Source organism: Cladophialophora immunda, assembly GCF_000835495.1.
Source record: "Cladophialophora immunda strain CBS 83496 unplaced genomic scaffold supercont1.2, whole genome shotgun sequence".
Classification (NCBI taxonomy): domain Eukaryota; kingdom Fungi; phylum Ascomycota; class Eurotiomycetes; order Chaetothyriales; family Herpotrichiellaceae; genus Cladophialophora; species Cladophialophora immunda.
In genome coordinates this window covers 3,320,602-3,336,332 of record NW_015622542.1, presented here as the reverse complement: position 1 = coordinate 3,336,332, position 15,731 = coordinate 3,320,602, and the positions used below count along the sequence as shown (strand labels likewise).

The window sequence follows — 15,731 nt, the reverse complement described above, 5'->3', positions numbered from 1 at the left end:
TGATCCGAAACCCCTGCCAAGACCGCAGATCCGTAGCCTCCATTGGCTCCTTTTTTTCACCGCATTGAAATTCCACGGGCTTCCTCTTTCCCACCGCCCGCTACAAACATTTCTCTATGTCAAGCAGAGTAACCTCGCTGTTCCAGAGACACCACATCCGCTTAGAGCACGAGTCGAGGTCTTTCTCCCGGTACATATATCGTGGTGCGGCCATGTCTTCCCTCTCGACGACGGCCGAGCCAAGACCCATTGTATTCTCCGGCCCATCGGGGACTGGCAAAAGTACCCTTATAAAGCGACTCTTTGCGAAACACCCCGATCTCTTCGGCTTCAGTGTCTCCCACACGACTCGAAAGCCCCGCCCGGGCGAGGAAGATGGCGTTCACTACCACTTCACATCCCCCGAAACCTTCCAGTCAATGATCGCAAACAATGCGTTTGAGGAGCATGCCAAATTTGGAGGGAACTACTACGGCTCATCCAAGAAGGCTGTCCAAGACGTCGCTGAGGGAAAAGGCAAGAGCATTGATGGTTCCACAGCTCCTGGCAAGAGGATATGTATATTTGATATCGAGATGGAAGGCGTCAAGCAGTTGAAGAAGAGCCAGTTGAACCCAAGGATATGCTTTATTCAGCCCCCCAGCATTGAGGTTCTGGAGCAGAGACTGCGAGGTCGCGGCGACACGAGCGAAGAAGCAATCCAAAAGCGTCTAGCCCAGGCCAAGCACGAGATCGAGTATTGTAAGACCGAGGGCAAGAATGACAAGGTCATCATCAATGACGATCTGGATGCCACGTTCCACGAACTTGACGAATGGGTGATGAAAGAACTTGGCACTGAGGCCTCAGCTTGATTCAACCAAGCTGCAACAAGGGAAAAAGGGTTGGTGTACGGAGTTTTGATTTCCGAAACCACAGGGAGGATGAACAGTCATGAGAATTACTTTATACCCCCAGCTCAAAGACGAAAGGCCCGCTCTCTGCATAGACGCTACATTAGAATAAAGTTTCAGGCGACAAGAAAAGGATATGGCAATCGCTCAAGCTCAACCATTGCTTTTGTCAAATCCATCCCCATCCCCATCCCCTTGCTTGGATGCCTCATATGTGCAAATCTCCTAATATCCATTCATCGTCATACGCTGTGAGCCCCTGCTCAATTCTCGGTCAGCGGCAGGGCTGATGGGCCTGCTACCAGCCATGCCACTTGCAGCACTGCTCTCCTTCAACGCCAGCAATTGCTTGGCTCTGAAAGTCTCGTAGTGGATCTGGCTGGTGGTTTCGATGAGGTCTTGGAGGTGAGTGCGAGTGAGGAAGTTTCGGAGATACACGAATTCGCAGTGGTTCTCATCCTCGACGTTGATGATTCCCCATTTGTTCTGTCGACCGCGAACTTGCTTGCCGTTAACAATGATCGACTTCTCGCTGCCGACGACTGCAAAGGGGATAATGTCCTTGATGGTGGCATTGGTGGCTCTTTCCTCGTCATCCAGCTCTTCGTTGTCATATGGGTACATCTTCAGGTTGTGGAAAGCAAACTCCTCCTTGATCCGCTCCTTGAATGCTCTGCGCTCCTCGAGTGTGAGGGAATCGGCCTTGGCGATGACAGGGACCACGTTGACGACATCAGAGAGCTTCTTCAGAACCACAATGTCAATCGGTTTCAGAGCATGGCCGGAAGGTTGGATGAAGAAAAGGCAGCAATGGATGCGAGTGTCTTGGATATAGCGTTCTCGTTGGGCGGTGAGTTCTTTTCGCAGGTAGGCAGAGTGCTGGTCTTTGATGTATTTCACAATAGGATCCCAGCTAGACACAGTCAGTCGCATGTTTTGAAGTTACCACTAAGAGTAACAGTTGCGCGACACCTACCAACGATCGTTGTTGACCAAATCACCGTAGCCAGGGGTATCGACTATGTTCAACCGCAGTCTCACACCGTTCTCTTCGATGACTGCAAATTTGTCAGTGACCTGTTTCCATAACCCTTGGGGGTCAAAAGACTGACTATGCGACACCGTCTGAATTTCAGTAGTGGAGCGTGTTGGTTCATCAGGTCGAAGCCGGCCTTTGGAGTCGATGAGATGGCTCGCGAAGATCGTGTTAATGAGAGTCGATTTCCCAAGTCCGGTCTGGCCTGAGAAGAGTCAGTTAAGACCATACGAGAGGGTCCTGGCAGCCTTACCAACGCAGATGACGTTGAATTGGAAACCTCTTTTCAACAACTTCTTCTCAATTTGTTGGGTGATAGAATCGAAACCCACATGTGAACGTGGGAACACCGCGTTCGGTTGGTTCATTGCCATGGTCATCGTGCCTGTTCGAAGATGCAGAAATCAAGGATATCAACGCGATGAACAAGACAAGTTTGTATCAACACAATGTTGAAGGCAAGACAGATGGGGGAAATGAATTGTGCACGAGAAAAGAGGGAGTTGCGACTGCCTGCGACGAAACAATTTCCCCAGACGATCTTGCCAGCATTGACAGAGGCCCCCTTTTTGTCTCGCGCCAAGGGACAGGGGGCGTCACTACGAGAAAAGGCTAGGCTGTGTACAAGGTAAAGGCACTGCCGCTGCTTTATTTATCGTCCCTGACTAGCCAACGTCTTAACTGTGAGAAGCTAGCGCATTGGACTTTGAAGCTGGTACTGAAAGATTCTTGAAAAGTATTCATCGACATATCTCATCAAAGTAAAGCAGCTGCGCCGCAACTATGGCACTGGCTACTGCATTTAGCGGTTCCCGGCTGTCACAGATTCTCTTTCGGAGGAGCTCAGGCGTACCCCTTACGTCGATACACGCATGGTCATTCCGCAACGTCATCTCCGCGTCCATCGCAATACCCTCGATCGCGACGAATATTCCTGGGCTTATTTCAGATATTTGGGAAGGGATATTGCGGGCAGTGCCCAAGAAGAAGACGTCGCACATGAAAAAGAGACATCGACAACTGGCTGGGAAAGCTCTGAAAGACGTGAAAGCAGTCAATCAATGCCCAGGCTGCGGGAGGCCCAAAAAGGCTCATACCTTGTGTCCATATTGTGTTGCTGGTCAGTATGACGCGCTTAATGACGGTTACTCATATTGACCCGCATTCCAGAAATATATGAAAGTTGGAAACACCGAGATGCGGAAGCGAGTGAGACAGCAAAGACATCTGAGCAGACCAAAGTTTGAGGGATTGAAGTGCGACGCCCAAGCGGAGAAAAAGAAGGGTATAAGGCACATACGGCAGGGGACTGCTGAATCCAAATGTTCCTGGCTCTTTACGGCATAGGAGGAGGGCTATAACAGGCTCTGAGATGCATTGTTCAATGCCCCCCTTCCCTTCCGGACCCAATACCACCAAGAACCATTCGACGAATATAGCATCAGATGCTACATAGTCACCAAGATTTGGGAGACTCGACAGCAGTATGAGCTAAGCGAAAGGGGATTCGGTCAAAATTGAACTCGAAGCAGGCCTTGCTCGCACCCGCGGTTGAGAGGACTCTGCGATTGCGCTTAGCGGAGCTCCGGCAGCGGAGAGATGGTTCGGAATGATTTTATATTGGAGGATGTGTATTCTGAACGGAATGGATAAGTGGTGAGGCGCAGGCAAAGGAAGAGAGGTTATTCGACCTCTGTGCGGCTCTACCGTGTTGACTTGTCAAATGCGGAGCATTGTAAAACTACGTCATTTCAAAGATAAAATTGTATATGTTCGAACCAGAGTCCTGCATTCAGTCTAGAGTCGACACTCTTTTCCATGCCATCCTGATCTTCTTGTCTCATTGAACTCGGTGTATGATGTATCGACGCAGTCGACATGGTCTGTGATCTAATTCTGGTCCTGTGTGCAGTCATGTCAAGCAACTGACATCGGAGTTAGTCGAAACAATATCTCGCCCTCCATTCGATCGATGAAGGTAATTTCGATCTTTGCTGCGCATTCTTCTTTACCCACTAAGAGAATATTGCACAGCCCATGCCACGGACATTTTCGCCCTCGCTGTGACTCAAACCCAAATCCTTACAGGTTCGGGCGAGTCCTCGATCAAGATCCATTCCGCAGTCGAAGAAGGCTATCCCATTGCCCAGATCCTCAAAGACGCCCATAAACTCGGCTGCCACCATATTAGCACAGACCGCGAAACTGGCACAAGAGCTGTGAGCATCGGCTTTGGCGGTGATGTCAAAATATGGAAATACGAGGAGGGAAAGTGGAAGGACGACGGGAATATTGATGTCGGTCCAAAGAAGAAAACAGGAGAGATTTGGGCGGTATGCTTGTCTTCTGACGGGAAGTTTGCGGCTGGCACAACCCATGATGGACGGATCAATGTATGGGATCTGGCAAATGGCGTGAGTCGGGAGAAGATCAGGGAATTCGAGACGAAGGGCAGTTTCGGGATGTCGGTAGACATGGTAAGAATCCCGTCATCTGGCAAGAATTGCATCCTCTGTTCGGGGGAGAAACACACTGACATGTCGACCTTCGCGAGCAAAAGTCACCAGACGGCAGATTCATAGCCAGTGGCCACGAGTCCGGGGCAGTCTACCTGTTCTCTACGGCTACGTCTCGCCTACTGCATTCGCTTCCAGGACTCATCAAACCGGTCCGCGCTGTCAAGTTTTCTCCGGGTTCCACTCTCCTTGCAGCAGCTGGCGACGCGCGGATAATCTCCCTCTATGATCCTGCATCAGGCGAACAAATCGCCAATCTCAGTGGGCATGCAGCTTGGATCACGGACCTCGATTGGAACCACAATGGCCAATACGTCTTAAGTGGAAGTTTGGATGGCAAGGTCAAGGTGTGGGATATCGAGCGAAGAGTCTGCGTTGCAACGCACAGCGAGAGTGAAAAAGGTCTATGGTGTGTCAAGTGGCAGCCGAAAGGCGAGACCAATGTTGAGAGACAGAAGGCCGAGAGATTTGTGACCGTGGGAAGCAATAAGGCTATCGCCATCTACCGGGAAGCTACAGGCGGATGAGCGGAACTGGTCGATGGTCGATTCGAGAGAATATCCGTCGATTGATTTGTGATTCCAACCATATTCGACGCCAAATCGGCGAGCAGTCCTGTGTGACTAGTGGTTTTGCTGAGACCGCAAAATGAAGTTGCGGTATGCCGTCCATTCGGCTGCGAGGACGAACTTGCCCTTTGAGAGCAACCTACTTGAGAAAAGACCGGTCAATACCAGAGTAGGACAGCGGTCAAGCCCTACAATCCAGGCGATCAGTATTGTTCCATCTGATCATGCGAAGGTGAGCAGACTCGAAGTCTGAGAGTACACATTTAGAATCTTAGAACAGCTTTAGATAGACGTCGTGCTCTTCATCCGCGTGCCTGGACCGGGTAACGACTACGCTGAGCCTCGCCTTTTCAGAATGGACAGCGAGGCTGGACCCGACAGCCTTGCCAAGCACTACAGCCTCGTAGGTGACTCCACTCTCATCAGAATATTTCAAACCAGCCTTTAGCTCTTCCAAGTTTCTTCTTCAAAAATTAGTCCGCGGCACTCAATATACCTCTGTTGAATGCATCTTACTGCTGTTGCTTCCACACATTTTCGAGCTGCCAAGATCATATGACAATGCCTTTCTAATCCAACTCCGCCTAATTTTTGCTGGCAGTCTGGCAGAATCGTGGTGGTGAATGGTTCGCTTCTGGCTGACAATATAACAACAACAGTCTCTAAAGAGTTTTCTACCTCACCCTCTCATAGTCTCGCCAAGGAGTATGATGGTATACAGACCATAAAGCTACCTCTCTTGCTCCCTTGCCCTCTGCCTTTGTCTTTTCCTCTCTTCCAGGACCTTAACCCATCGCGCCACTTGGTCCTTTCCTCAGGAACAACCTGGGCTGGTAACATGTACTATATATACACTCATGTCCCTCCCCTACCCTTGCCCTTGCACATGGTTCGGCTGGCTGGCTCAATTTTCGGCCAATTCGACAACTCAAACCACCTCAAACTGCGTGTCATCAGTGAACTGAGGCAAGGTGAGCTGGTGAGTAAGACACGGCACTTTCGAAGCTTCATCCTGCTCCACCTCTTCTGGTGTTCCGTAGCGGATGTTGTCAAAATTATGCCGAGATGGATAGACACTTCTCACAAGAGAGTTCTCCAATATCGTGTTACACTTTGATCTGTGCCTGGTTGGGATAACAGACCTTTCTGGCCAGGCAAGATAGGTCTGAGTGCGTCAAATGAGGAGAGACATGCACAATATAAAGGCAGCTATCTTTGCAGTTTGAAGGCGATGTGAAAGAAATGGAGACTCGAGAAACCTGAGAGTCTCCGGTCAATCCATAATCATGTGTGGGATTTTGTCATATGTACCATGTGTGCATAAATCGAAGTCAATTGAATCGCTTTTGCTTCCGTTTGATTTTACCATCCTGTATAGTACATTCAGCCGTCCTGGCCCGAAGCCGGAATCTCCAATGTCCAGCGACAATCATTTCCCGGTGATTCTCCCAGTATCGATTCGCAAATACATGAGTGAAAAAGAAGGCATGGGTCTTGTGGTTCAATCATCTGTTTGCCCTCTCTCCGTCAATCCATCATTACGAAAAGCGTCTCGCGGCCACATGCAATGATCGTCCTCAGCTCTTGATCTCAGCGCGCATACCGCATTCAATCTCACAATTCAGAACCAGTTTGTTGCTGCTGCTAAATCACTGGGCTGTTTGCAGCTCTCGATCTCAATTGCGCCAGACGTTGTTGTAGAACAGCCACGCCACAACATTTCACTGATGGTGTTCAGGTTTTGGTGACATTGCCAGCGCATTCTTTCCAAATTCCGCAAACTTTCAGACGTTGCATCTCATCTACTTGATCATGGCTGTTTTCTCTTTTCGTCCTCCTCTCTTCTCTTTCCAAATCCATACGCAAGGCCTCCGCCTACCAAATTCACCAGACACAACCCCATAGTGGCACCTCGAATGATACCCCTCGCACCGAACTTATTCATGAAGCCCATTCGCCTCCTTCCAGCAAGGACCAGGTAGGTGCCACTCAGTGCAGCCGTCGTTCCTGCGCTGTCAATCTTGAACCCTTGGAGGTTGAGATAGGTCGAGAAGAGTAACAAGGGAGGGAACAACATGGGAAGTGGTTGAAAAGGTCGAGCATGCTGTGCGAAGATGAGCGTAGCAAGAAGAGCTGGAGGAACAGGATTCTCTGTTAGGAGCGTAAGCAGGTAGGCTGGACAGTAGTCAATCGCAATGCGAACGTTGGAGGACAGTGCATGGTTACAGACCTCCCCATTTTTTGGCAGTAACGACGAGAGACTCTTTGGCTTGCTCTTTTTTTTGAGGGTCAGCCATGTTCGATGTCTACAGCACTGACCAGGTTTTCAGCGCATTTCATTCCAAAGTGAAAGGTTTGTTTTGGAAGCGTCAAGCTTGTGGAGAGCTCGTGTACTTGACGGAAAACGCGAGACAAGTCAACGTCATTTCTAGCTGCGGTTCGGCAACGGCGCCTCCAGTAGTTACTGCAACCCACCCATCATTATTCGGCGCAGATTTGCGATTTCGCTTTTGAACACCTTTGCTGCAAAAAGTCGCACCCCTCCAAATCTCAAACGCACGTGCCAAAGACTGCTGGGGCTACCGACTCTGATTCTCTGTATATTCCCTGGCCTTGTAAAGGCTGCGTCCGAACCCCTCGACCTCTTCATCCTGCGGCATGTCCGCAACGGCTTCTGGCTCCAACGCGAGGGCGAATGGCTCTGCCCATTCACGAGAACACAATCAGGGAAACCAAGAACGGAAATGGACTCCACAACAGAAGGCCGAAGTGATAAGAATACGGAGATGTAGTCCTACGGCTTTCTACGAGATCCTCGCGATCGAGAAAACAGCAAGCGATGGAGAGATCAAGAAAGCCTACCGCAAAATTAGTCTGTTGACACACCCGGACAAAAATGGATACGATGGCGCCGATGAGGCTTTCAAGAGTGAGACCACTTGGATGTTGCTGGCTGAAGGCTATAATACTGACGATTATTAGTGGTCTCGCGCGCATTCCAAATACTCTCAGATGCGGACAAGAAATCGCGATATGATCAGTTCGGTGGTGATCCTGATAACCGCTTTTCCAGCAGTGGAGCTGCCGGCGCAGGAGCCAGTCCATTTAGTGGGTTCGCAAGATCGCCTGGAAGAGGACCTATGTATGAGGATGAGATATCACCAGAGGAGTTGTTCAACAGGTTCTTCGGCGGTGGCATGGGACCCGGGTTCCAATTTGGTAAGGCACCCTGCGGCGTTCGATTCTGCCGTAACATATCATACTGATCTAGATAGCAGGCGGCGGCTTCGGGGGACCTCAATTCGTCTTTAATATGGGCGGCGGCCCCGGTTTCACAGTACATCCCATGGGCGGCACCAGACCGCGAGGGAGGCCGAGAGATGCACGGTCAGAAACTGCGCCCACAGGCTTATCGGCATTGACACAACTATTACCACTGCTACTGCTGTTTGTTCTTCCACTGTTATCATCATTCTTCACTGGATCCTCCAATTCAGGCCCGCATGTTCGATACGACTCCCCCGTTCCGCCGCACACGATGCATCGAGTGACGCCCAGGTATCACATCGATTATTTCTTGAATCCAGCAGAGGTGGAAGGATACACGTCAAGACAATTTAGCTCACTAGATCAACGGGCGGAAGTGGATTATGTCTCAACGTTGAAGTATCAATGCGAGAATGAGGTACAACGTCAGCGGCACGAGATCAATGAAGCGACAGGTCTCTTCTTTACAGACGAGAACAGATTAAAGAGGGCCAGGGAGATGGCGATGCCCGGCTGCCGTCGGTTGGACGAGTTGAAAGTCATCCGTCAATACTAGTTATGGAGCGGAAATGTCGTATGACTTGCTTGTTCGTGCTTGCTTAGGGGAATGCATCGTTTTTGTTTGGTGTTGGTGGCGCCCCTGTTGGCCAGTCCAGGGAGGGAGCCTGCAGGTGAACTGTCTATCTCTTTGAAAAGGTTTGCTACCTTACGGAATGGAGAAAGTGGTCCTTCAAGCCGCATCGTTTCACCTGTAGACAGAGGCTCCAGGCAGCAAAGTGCTTAGGAATGCCTGGAGTAACAAGGCAGCAAACTAGGTTGCGCGGGGGCGGCCACGCCCCGGTGGCTGCACTATCTCCGATCCACTGATTCTAGTCTCTTCGAACAAACATCGACGTCAACTTGAACCCCAAATTGTCGGCCTTCGCGAAACCTCACCTGAACCTTTCCTGGGACATTTCTGTTATCTACAGCCACCACAATCATGGCGGATCCTTCTATGGACTCGGATAAGGTGCGTGAGATGCTCACGCATCAAGATCTTCTAACATCGATTAGATCCGCAACAAGAGACTCGCGAAACTGCAGCAATCACAGGCGCAGCAGCAGTCGCAAGACGCCGCCGCACCCTCATCTCCAGCCCAAGATGGCCCCGATTCAACGCCATCATCGCGACCAGAGACACCCCAAGTGAATACTCCTTCCCTTCCGACGCCGACCGAATCATCAACGCCATCTGATACCATCGCGAAAGAACCATCACCTCCACCTGCGACCCGGATACGAATCACTCCAGCATATGTCACCCCCCAGAAGCGAGAGATGGACGGCGTGGAAAGACCAAGTTCAAGACAGAGTTCAAGGCCAAATGAGACCATCGAACAGTGGGAAGACCGTACGCTGAGGAATATCTTTCGTCTCAGTCTAGACCCTGAGCAGACAAAAGATATGCACGGTCAGCAGCTCCTCGTCCTTACACAACTTAGAGAAGAGTTGGAGACTGAAGGCAAGCCGGTGCTACTGAACACCGACTTACTAGAGCAGGCCATCATGGAAGCAGGTGCAGATCTGGGCAAATTGACTCCGCATGATTGGCTGTTCGGCTGCTGGAAGAGAATCACGAGAATGAGCAAGGCAGTCAAAGATCGGACTCCTGAGAACAAGAAGTGGACCGTCATTTCAGAGGCTAGGAGACTCTGTATGAGCTGGTGCATATTGTCTGTCACGACTCCTGATGTATTCGGTGCAGACTATGATGGCGTCGCCGCACTGGCGGACCACCTTCTGGCCGATCCGGATGAGGATGCAGGCGTTTGCCATGATTTCCTTACAGAAGTCATCACGAGATTCGACGAGGATGAAACCATCAAGGAGGCATTCGTGGGCGCTGTTGAGAATCTGAGTCGGCGTCTTGCTAAATTGACCATGGACTCTGACTACCGACGATACACTGCCATGCTGCGACACCTCATTCGGTACAAGCCCGTGGCCATTGCGATCACACAATCGAAGATGTTTGTGGACAAGTCAGTCCCAGCTGCCCAATTAGAGGTTGCCACTCTGCTCGGCCCCTTTTTCCAGCTGTCGCCGCTGCAAGCGGAAGTGACGAAGCAGTACTTCTCTGGCCCAAAGACGATGGACCCAGGAAGGATCCGGAACTCTCAGCAATCACTTCAAATGTCGTTGAGATCCCATCAGACCGAACTATTTGATATTATCAATACACTGGTGCGCGCTGCTCCGGAAGCCCGAGAACGCGTGCTGGACTGGTTTGCACTCGTGGTGAACTCCAATCACAAACGCCGCGCCATGCGTGTGGACAAAACGACGGTCTCGAGTGATGGCTTCATGATCAATATCACCACGATTTTGGATCAACTGTGTGAGCCTTTCATGGATGCACAGTTCACGAAGATGGACCGGGTCGATATTGACTACCTCCGAAGGCATCCTCGGGTTGACATCAAGGAGGAAACGAAGATCAATGCTGACCAAGAGCACTCTGACGAGTTTTACAAGGACCAGCTCGAAGGCCCCAACAACTTCATCTCAGAATGCTTCTTCCTCACCGTGGCCGCTCATTATTATGGGAGCGAAGCTGCTCGGAATATGCTCAAGGATATGGATCGAGACCTGAAACACATGGCCAAACAAATCGAGGTCTTTGAAACAGAACGACATAAATACGTCAACAACCCTGCGCAGCTGGCGATGTTCGAGAATGCACTTAAGAGGTACAAGGATCAGCACGACAAGGGCCTGTCGTACAAGTATGCTGTGCAGGGCGTACTCTTGGATGAATTCGCTCAGACTCGTTCTATGCAATTCATGCGTTTTGTGACTGTTTGGATCCTTCGTCAAGTCTCTCCCCATCGCCAATTTCCTAACCAGAAATTGACCCTCCCTCTCCCATCAGAGCAACCAGAGACCTTCAAAAACCTCCCTGAGTATTTCCTGGATGTTATCAGCAGTAATTTCGGATTTATCATGTACAACATGCCCCAAGTCATCTCCTCAACACAATCAGACGAACTGATAATGCTCTGCATCACCTTCTTGCGCAACTCCGAATACATCAAAAATCCATATTTGAAAGCATCCTTGGTTACAATTCTCTTCCGAGGAACATGGTCTTGGCGTCAAGGCGGAAGAGGAATACTTGCAGATCAATACAACAGCATGCCATTCGCGACAGAGCACCTGCTGCACTCTTTGATGAGATTCTTCATAGAGGCGGAGTTCATGGGCGGCCACGGCCAATTTTTCGACAAGTTCAATGTGCGCTTCGAGATTTTCCAGATCATCAAGTGTATTTGGCCGAACACGGTGTACCGCGATAACTTGCTGAGAGAGGCAAAGGTCAACATGGAGTTCTTTGTGAGGTTTGTGAATCTCCTCTTGAATGATGTGACGTTCGTGCTGGATGAATCATTTACGGCGTTTCATACGATTTACGACATCTCGAAAGAGCTCTCCCTTGCCGGCACGTCGCTAGACCAGCAGCAACGGCAGGAAAAGGAAGAAGCTTTGGAAGCGGCAAAGAACAAGGCAAAGTCATATATGCAACTAACGAATGAAACGGTGGCAATGCTGAAGCTCTTCACGGAAGCTCTAGCTGACGCATTCACGATGCCTGAAATTGTTCAGCGGTTGGCGGACATGCTGGACTACAATCTTGATGCAATGGTCGGACCGAAATCCACGACCCTCAAAGTCGAAAACTTGCAGGAATACAATTTCAATCCAAAAGCTCTGTTGAGTGAGATTGTCGACGTCTACCTCAATCTCAGCGAACGGGAGAATTTCATCCTCGCCGTTGCGCGCGACGGTCGATCATACAAGCCCGAAAACTTCGCTAACGCCGGCAACATCATGCGCAAATTTGTCCTCAAGGCACCCGAAGAGCTCAATAAGTGGCAACGTCTGACAGAAAAATTCGCCAAGGCAAAGGAAGAGGATGAAGCGGCGGACGCGGACCTCGGAGAAATCCCCGATGAGTTCTTAGACCCGCTGATGTTCACACTCATGGAGGATCCTGTGAGGCTACCGGTGTCAAAGATTGTTATTGACAGGAGCACAATACGGAGCCACTTACTGAGTGATCCTCATGATCCGTTCAACAGAGTGCCGCTGAAGATCGAGGACGTTATTCCCGGTAAGCCCCCTTTCTCTCAACCCGCTCAATACAACCTACGAAGCCTAATTTCGTTTCATTTTCCTGGACTTGATGATGCTGACAATGGTATGCAGCAACCGATGTTAAAGAGCAGATTCAGAAATTCAAGGAGGAACGGATTGGAAGTCGTCGCAAGGACTTTGTGGAAACGGTCAAGACGGAAGCCGGCGGCAATGCTGATGGTGAGGCAATGGACCTAAGTCAGTGATTACGACATGCACTCTCGGGGTGGTGGAAAAGAGAATACTGCAACTTGAGACTTGCACCATTCATCAAGTCATACGCAGTGTCGATGCATAACACCGGGACGATATAGAAGATCAAAATCATGGAGAATGGCATCAAGACTCTCGGGCGCTTGGAATGCCCATGGACAATCTTTCTTCCCCACCGGAAGTGTCGTGTATTGCGTGATCCTCCCACTTTGGGACAGCGATCAATGACAGGCAGAGCATTACTACGGTACCGTGAGAATGGTCGTGGGGAACGAGAGTAGAGGAAGCATGCTATTTGGCGCAATACGTGACACAGCGTGCTCCAGGACTATGTGCCACACCTGCAGGACGATTCCAAGTGGGCGCTGTGCCCGATGACTGTAGATCTGACGCCATATACAGCGCAGCGAAATCCAACGTCCTCCAACATACCAGCGAGGATCATCAGGGGCCTCAGCCTCGTGCGTGAGCAGTAGTAAACTTCCTGAAACAGCTAGTCCACTCCCCCGTTTGTGGGGCAGGTGTCTCGAAACCAATGCTTTCCACTTTGTTCTCACCGCACATTCAGTTGTGAGTTGAACATTCGCAGAAAGGAATGCGGTGAAGATTTGGCCTGGATCTTAATTGCCTTCGGGGCCCATGTGCCTTCATGGTAACCCTTCTCTCCGCGCAGAATCATTTCCAGTCTCCTATATCTCTTCTCTGACTTCTTCTATCTCGGCCTGTTCTTTCGGCCGCGGACAAACACTTCCGAGTCTGCTCTCTGTCCTATAGGCGTTTCTTTCGCCTGAGGGCCAAGATATCACGTCGGGACTTTTGAACAGCGGGAGCTGGCGAGAAATCTTGCTCACGTTGGGGACTGGGAACACCAATCCCTGCAAAGGGGTTTTCAAATGCAGCGTTCTTCCAAGAGCTTCGTTGCTATCACTAGGAAGATCCGACAGAGCTGTGATTTACTCCCAGCACAGCTCAACGGTCAGAGTACTGCGATATAGCCGGCCTAATATTTTCATCCGTCTGAATCCCGTCGCTGATTCTTGCATCGTATTTCGGACTCTCGACAAATGCATAGCCAGGGCCCAGGGTTCTGCGGTAGCGTGTAAAAATCATTGATTATACGAGTGGCTGCTAGATTCTGGTCGGTCTGGTGACCTGTAGGAGGTGTTATACGAGATGGTGGCTACAAAATCCGACCAAAGGCTTGACTTGGCTCCCCCGGCGATTGGTTCCTTCTTCAGCCTCGCACTCCGTTTTGGAGCTTTGCATTTCAGCTCCCATCCCACGTGTCTTGGTCTGCGTATCACGCCGAAAGAAGAATGGGGTGCAAAGATCCAACGAGGCCCGTGCGCGGGAGGCACGTTCCGACTGACTCTTGCCTTTCATTCCTGACATTGGCGCCGCGGGCAGCTTTCGCTCTGTTCTCGACAGGCCCGCTGGTGGCGTTTCCTTTGTGCGTTGGAACCGAAAATTCTCGCTGGATCCAAGCCCCATTCATGATGCATTCCAAGACCTCGACTGCTCAGCTTCTGTCAAGAGTGGTGACGACGATTGGTATAAACCAACTATTCCCCAGGATGCTTGAGAGGCTGGCTTCGTGCAGACCCAGTCTGCTTGAATATCGTGTGATCAGTGTCTCCCACCAGACTACACTGGATTTGAAAGGTGCATTCAGAGGATCGGGCTGGTAGCTTACCGCGTAACTGTGGTTGTTATCACCAAACGACCTCTCTATATCTTGCTTCAAGATTCTTCAGGGGCCATCCTCCTACCCGTTGCTCTCGGACGATCAACAGCTTTACGCGAGTGTCTTGAGTCTGGGTGAGGCTAAAATCATCGGGGCCGAGAATCACAATGCCCAACCATCCCATCTCAACAGAGGAGTTTCGTAAATTCATGGATGTCGAGCGTGGTACCACGGTCCCTGCAAAGGGGTTCTACTGGATGGTCCATACCGCCGAGCGGTCCGCAATGGTCCAGTACCACATTGTTAACTGGTTAATCAACGTGCTGTTGATTATGCAAGCCGCGCTTTCGGCTGTATTTGTTGCCCTAGGTGCAGCAGGAAACAAATACCAGACGCCGGTTGCTATTCTTGGAGCAGTCAACGGGGTCATCACGGGTGTGCTGGCCATCATCAAAGGTCAGGGCATGCCGGCGCGCTTCTACCAGCACGCAAGCGGGCTCCGAGAAGTTCTCCGGGAGATTGGGAGGCTAGAAAGAACGGTGGCCTCCGGGGGCACAGCGACCCGCGAGGACTGTGCAAGTCTCTATGCGATGTATGACCGAGTTCAGAAAGAATACGACGCGAATTATCCCGATATTTTCAGAGTCAATACACCCTCGTCGACGCGTTCACCAATAGCACCACACACAGAAACCCCCCCAGCAGATGGAGGTGGCCATGATAATGCAGGAGCCGCTGGTGCCGGTGCCGGTGACGGCGATGGTGCTGGTGCTGCTGCAGGGCCTGCAGGAGCCGCAGAGTGAAGCGGATGCCGAAAGCCAGTCAGCTTAATGGTATTCAATTATGTCCCATCGCGTTGGAAGTGGGTGGAAAGAATGCAGACCCAGAGAAATGAGTCGATGTCTTGTGATAGAAGGGCGACGGCGGGGGCTTTACTTCACCTTGGTCCTTCGCAGGGCACAGAGCTTGTCGGTGCCGCCGTGATACTTGGTCGAAGCCAGGGATGTACGGTACGGGTTATATGATGTAACGATCATCAGCGTTTCGAGAGACGCTAGCCAGTTCCTCAGAATTGTTTCCAGCAGAGAGTATGTGAAGACGTTTGTACGGTTTCTCGTAAGCAAGGACATAGTTCATCTCTCATATCCCTCGCCTCTTCATCCGTCCCAGCTTCCGGAGGGCCAAGCCAGCTTGCTGGCTTGATATCGTGTAGAATCAGAGTCACCAACTCCATTCATTAATCGAAAAAAACTACGAGTCATCTCCCTAAAGAAAGACTTTGGACCATCATTAAATCGTGAACACCGAGAATCCCACTCTGCATCATCCCCTTTTTACTAAGGTCCCCACGATATGAGGAATCGTGCTGTAGGGGTC

General features: G+C 50.7%; 6 protein-coding genes across 7 annotated transcripts; 4 read left to right on the top strand and 2 right to left on the bottom strand.

Annotated features, from left to right (window-relative positions):
* The first annotated feature begins 97 nt into the window (after window positions 1-97).
* PV07_03449 (guanylate kinase) lies at window positions 98-1,070 on the top strand. The gene has a single exon (XM_016390174.1). It carries the CDS (start codon window positions 117-119, stop codon window positions 852-854), a length of 738 nt encoding a protein of 245 aa, XP_016252076.1. The 5' UTR covers window positions 98-116; the 3' UTR covers window positions 855-1,070.
* On the bottom strand, window positions 920-2,495 carry PV07_03448 (uncharacterized protein). Its single transcript, XM_016390173.1, has 4 exons — window positions 2,183-2,495; window positions 2,006-2,134; window positions 1,870-1,951; window positions 920-1,806 (listed from the first exon to the last, which is right to left on the bottom strand). Exons 1-4 carry the CDS (start codon window positions 2,307-2,309, stop codon window positions 1,119-1,121), a joined length of 1,026 nt encoding a protein of 341 aa, XP_016252075.1. The 5' UTR covers window positions 2,310-2,495; the 3' UTR covers window positions 920-1,118.
* A 1,236-nt stretch (window positions 2,496-3,731) lies between these two features.
* Window positions 3,732-5,439, top strand: PV07_03447 (uncharacterized protein). The gene is made up of 4 exons (XM_016390172.1): window positions 3,732-3,810; window positions 3,871-3,907; window positions 3,964-4,406; window positions 4,490-5,439. Exons 1-4 carry the CDS (start codon window positions 3,808-3,810, stop codon window positions 4,970-4,972), a joined length of 966 nt encoding a protein of 321 aa, XP_016252074.1. The 5' UTR covers window positions 3,732-3,807; the 3' UTR covers window positions 4,973-5,439.
* An 846-nt stretch (window positions 5,440-6,285) lies between these two features.
* On the bottom strand, window positions 6,286-7,430 carry PV07_03446. 2 transcript variants are annotated; one of them, XM_016390170.1, is made up of 2 exons: window positions 7,245-7,430; window positions 6,286-7,189 (listed from the first exon to the last, which is right to left on the bottom strand). In XM_016390170.1, the coding sequence occupies exons 1-2, from the start codon at window positions 7,309-7,311 to the stop codon at window positions 6,825-6,827; spliced, it is 432 nt and encodes a 143-aa protein (XP_016252072.1). In that variant the 5' UTR covers window positions 7,312-7,430; the 3' UTR covers window positions 6,286-6,824. The 2 variants fall into 2 exon arrangements, with proteins under 2 accessions (XP_016252072.1, XP_016252073.1); XM_016390171.1 differs by having other exon boundaries at window positions 6,286-7,165.
* A 63-nt stretch (window positions 7,431-7,493) lies between these two features.
* PV07_03445 (uncharacterized protein) lies at window positions 7,494-9,159 on the top strand. Its single transcript, XM_016390169.1, has 3 exons — window positions 7,494-7,943; window positions 7,997-8,233; window positions 8,293-9,159. Exons 1-3 carry the CDS (start codon window positions 7,673-7,675, stop codon window positions 8,835-8,837), a joined length of 1,053 nt encoding a protein of 350 aa, XP_016252071.1. The 5' UTR covers window positions 7,494-7,672; the 3' UTR covers window positions 8,838-9,159.
* A 46-nt stretch (window positions 9,160-9,205) lies between these two features.
* PV07_03444 (uncharacterized protein) lies at window positions 9,206-13,063 on the top strand. Its single transcript, XM_016390168.1, has 3 exons — window positions 9,206-9,293; window positions 9,338-12,434; window positions 12,530-13,063. The coding sequence occupies exons 1-3, from the start codon at window positions 9,264-9,266 to the stop codon at window positions 12,661-12,663; spliced, it is 3,261 nt and encodes a 1,086-aa protein (XP_016252070.1). The 5' UTR covers window positions 9,206-9,263; the 3' UTR covers window positions 12,664-13,063.
* The last annotated feature ends 2,668 nt before the right edge of the window (window positions 13,064-15,731 follow it).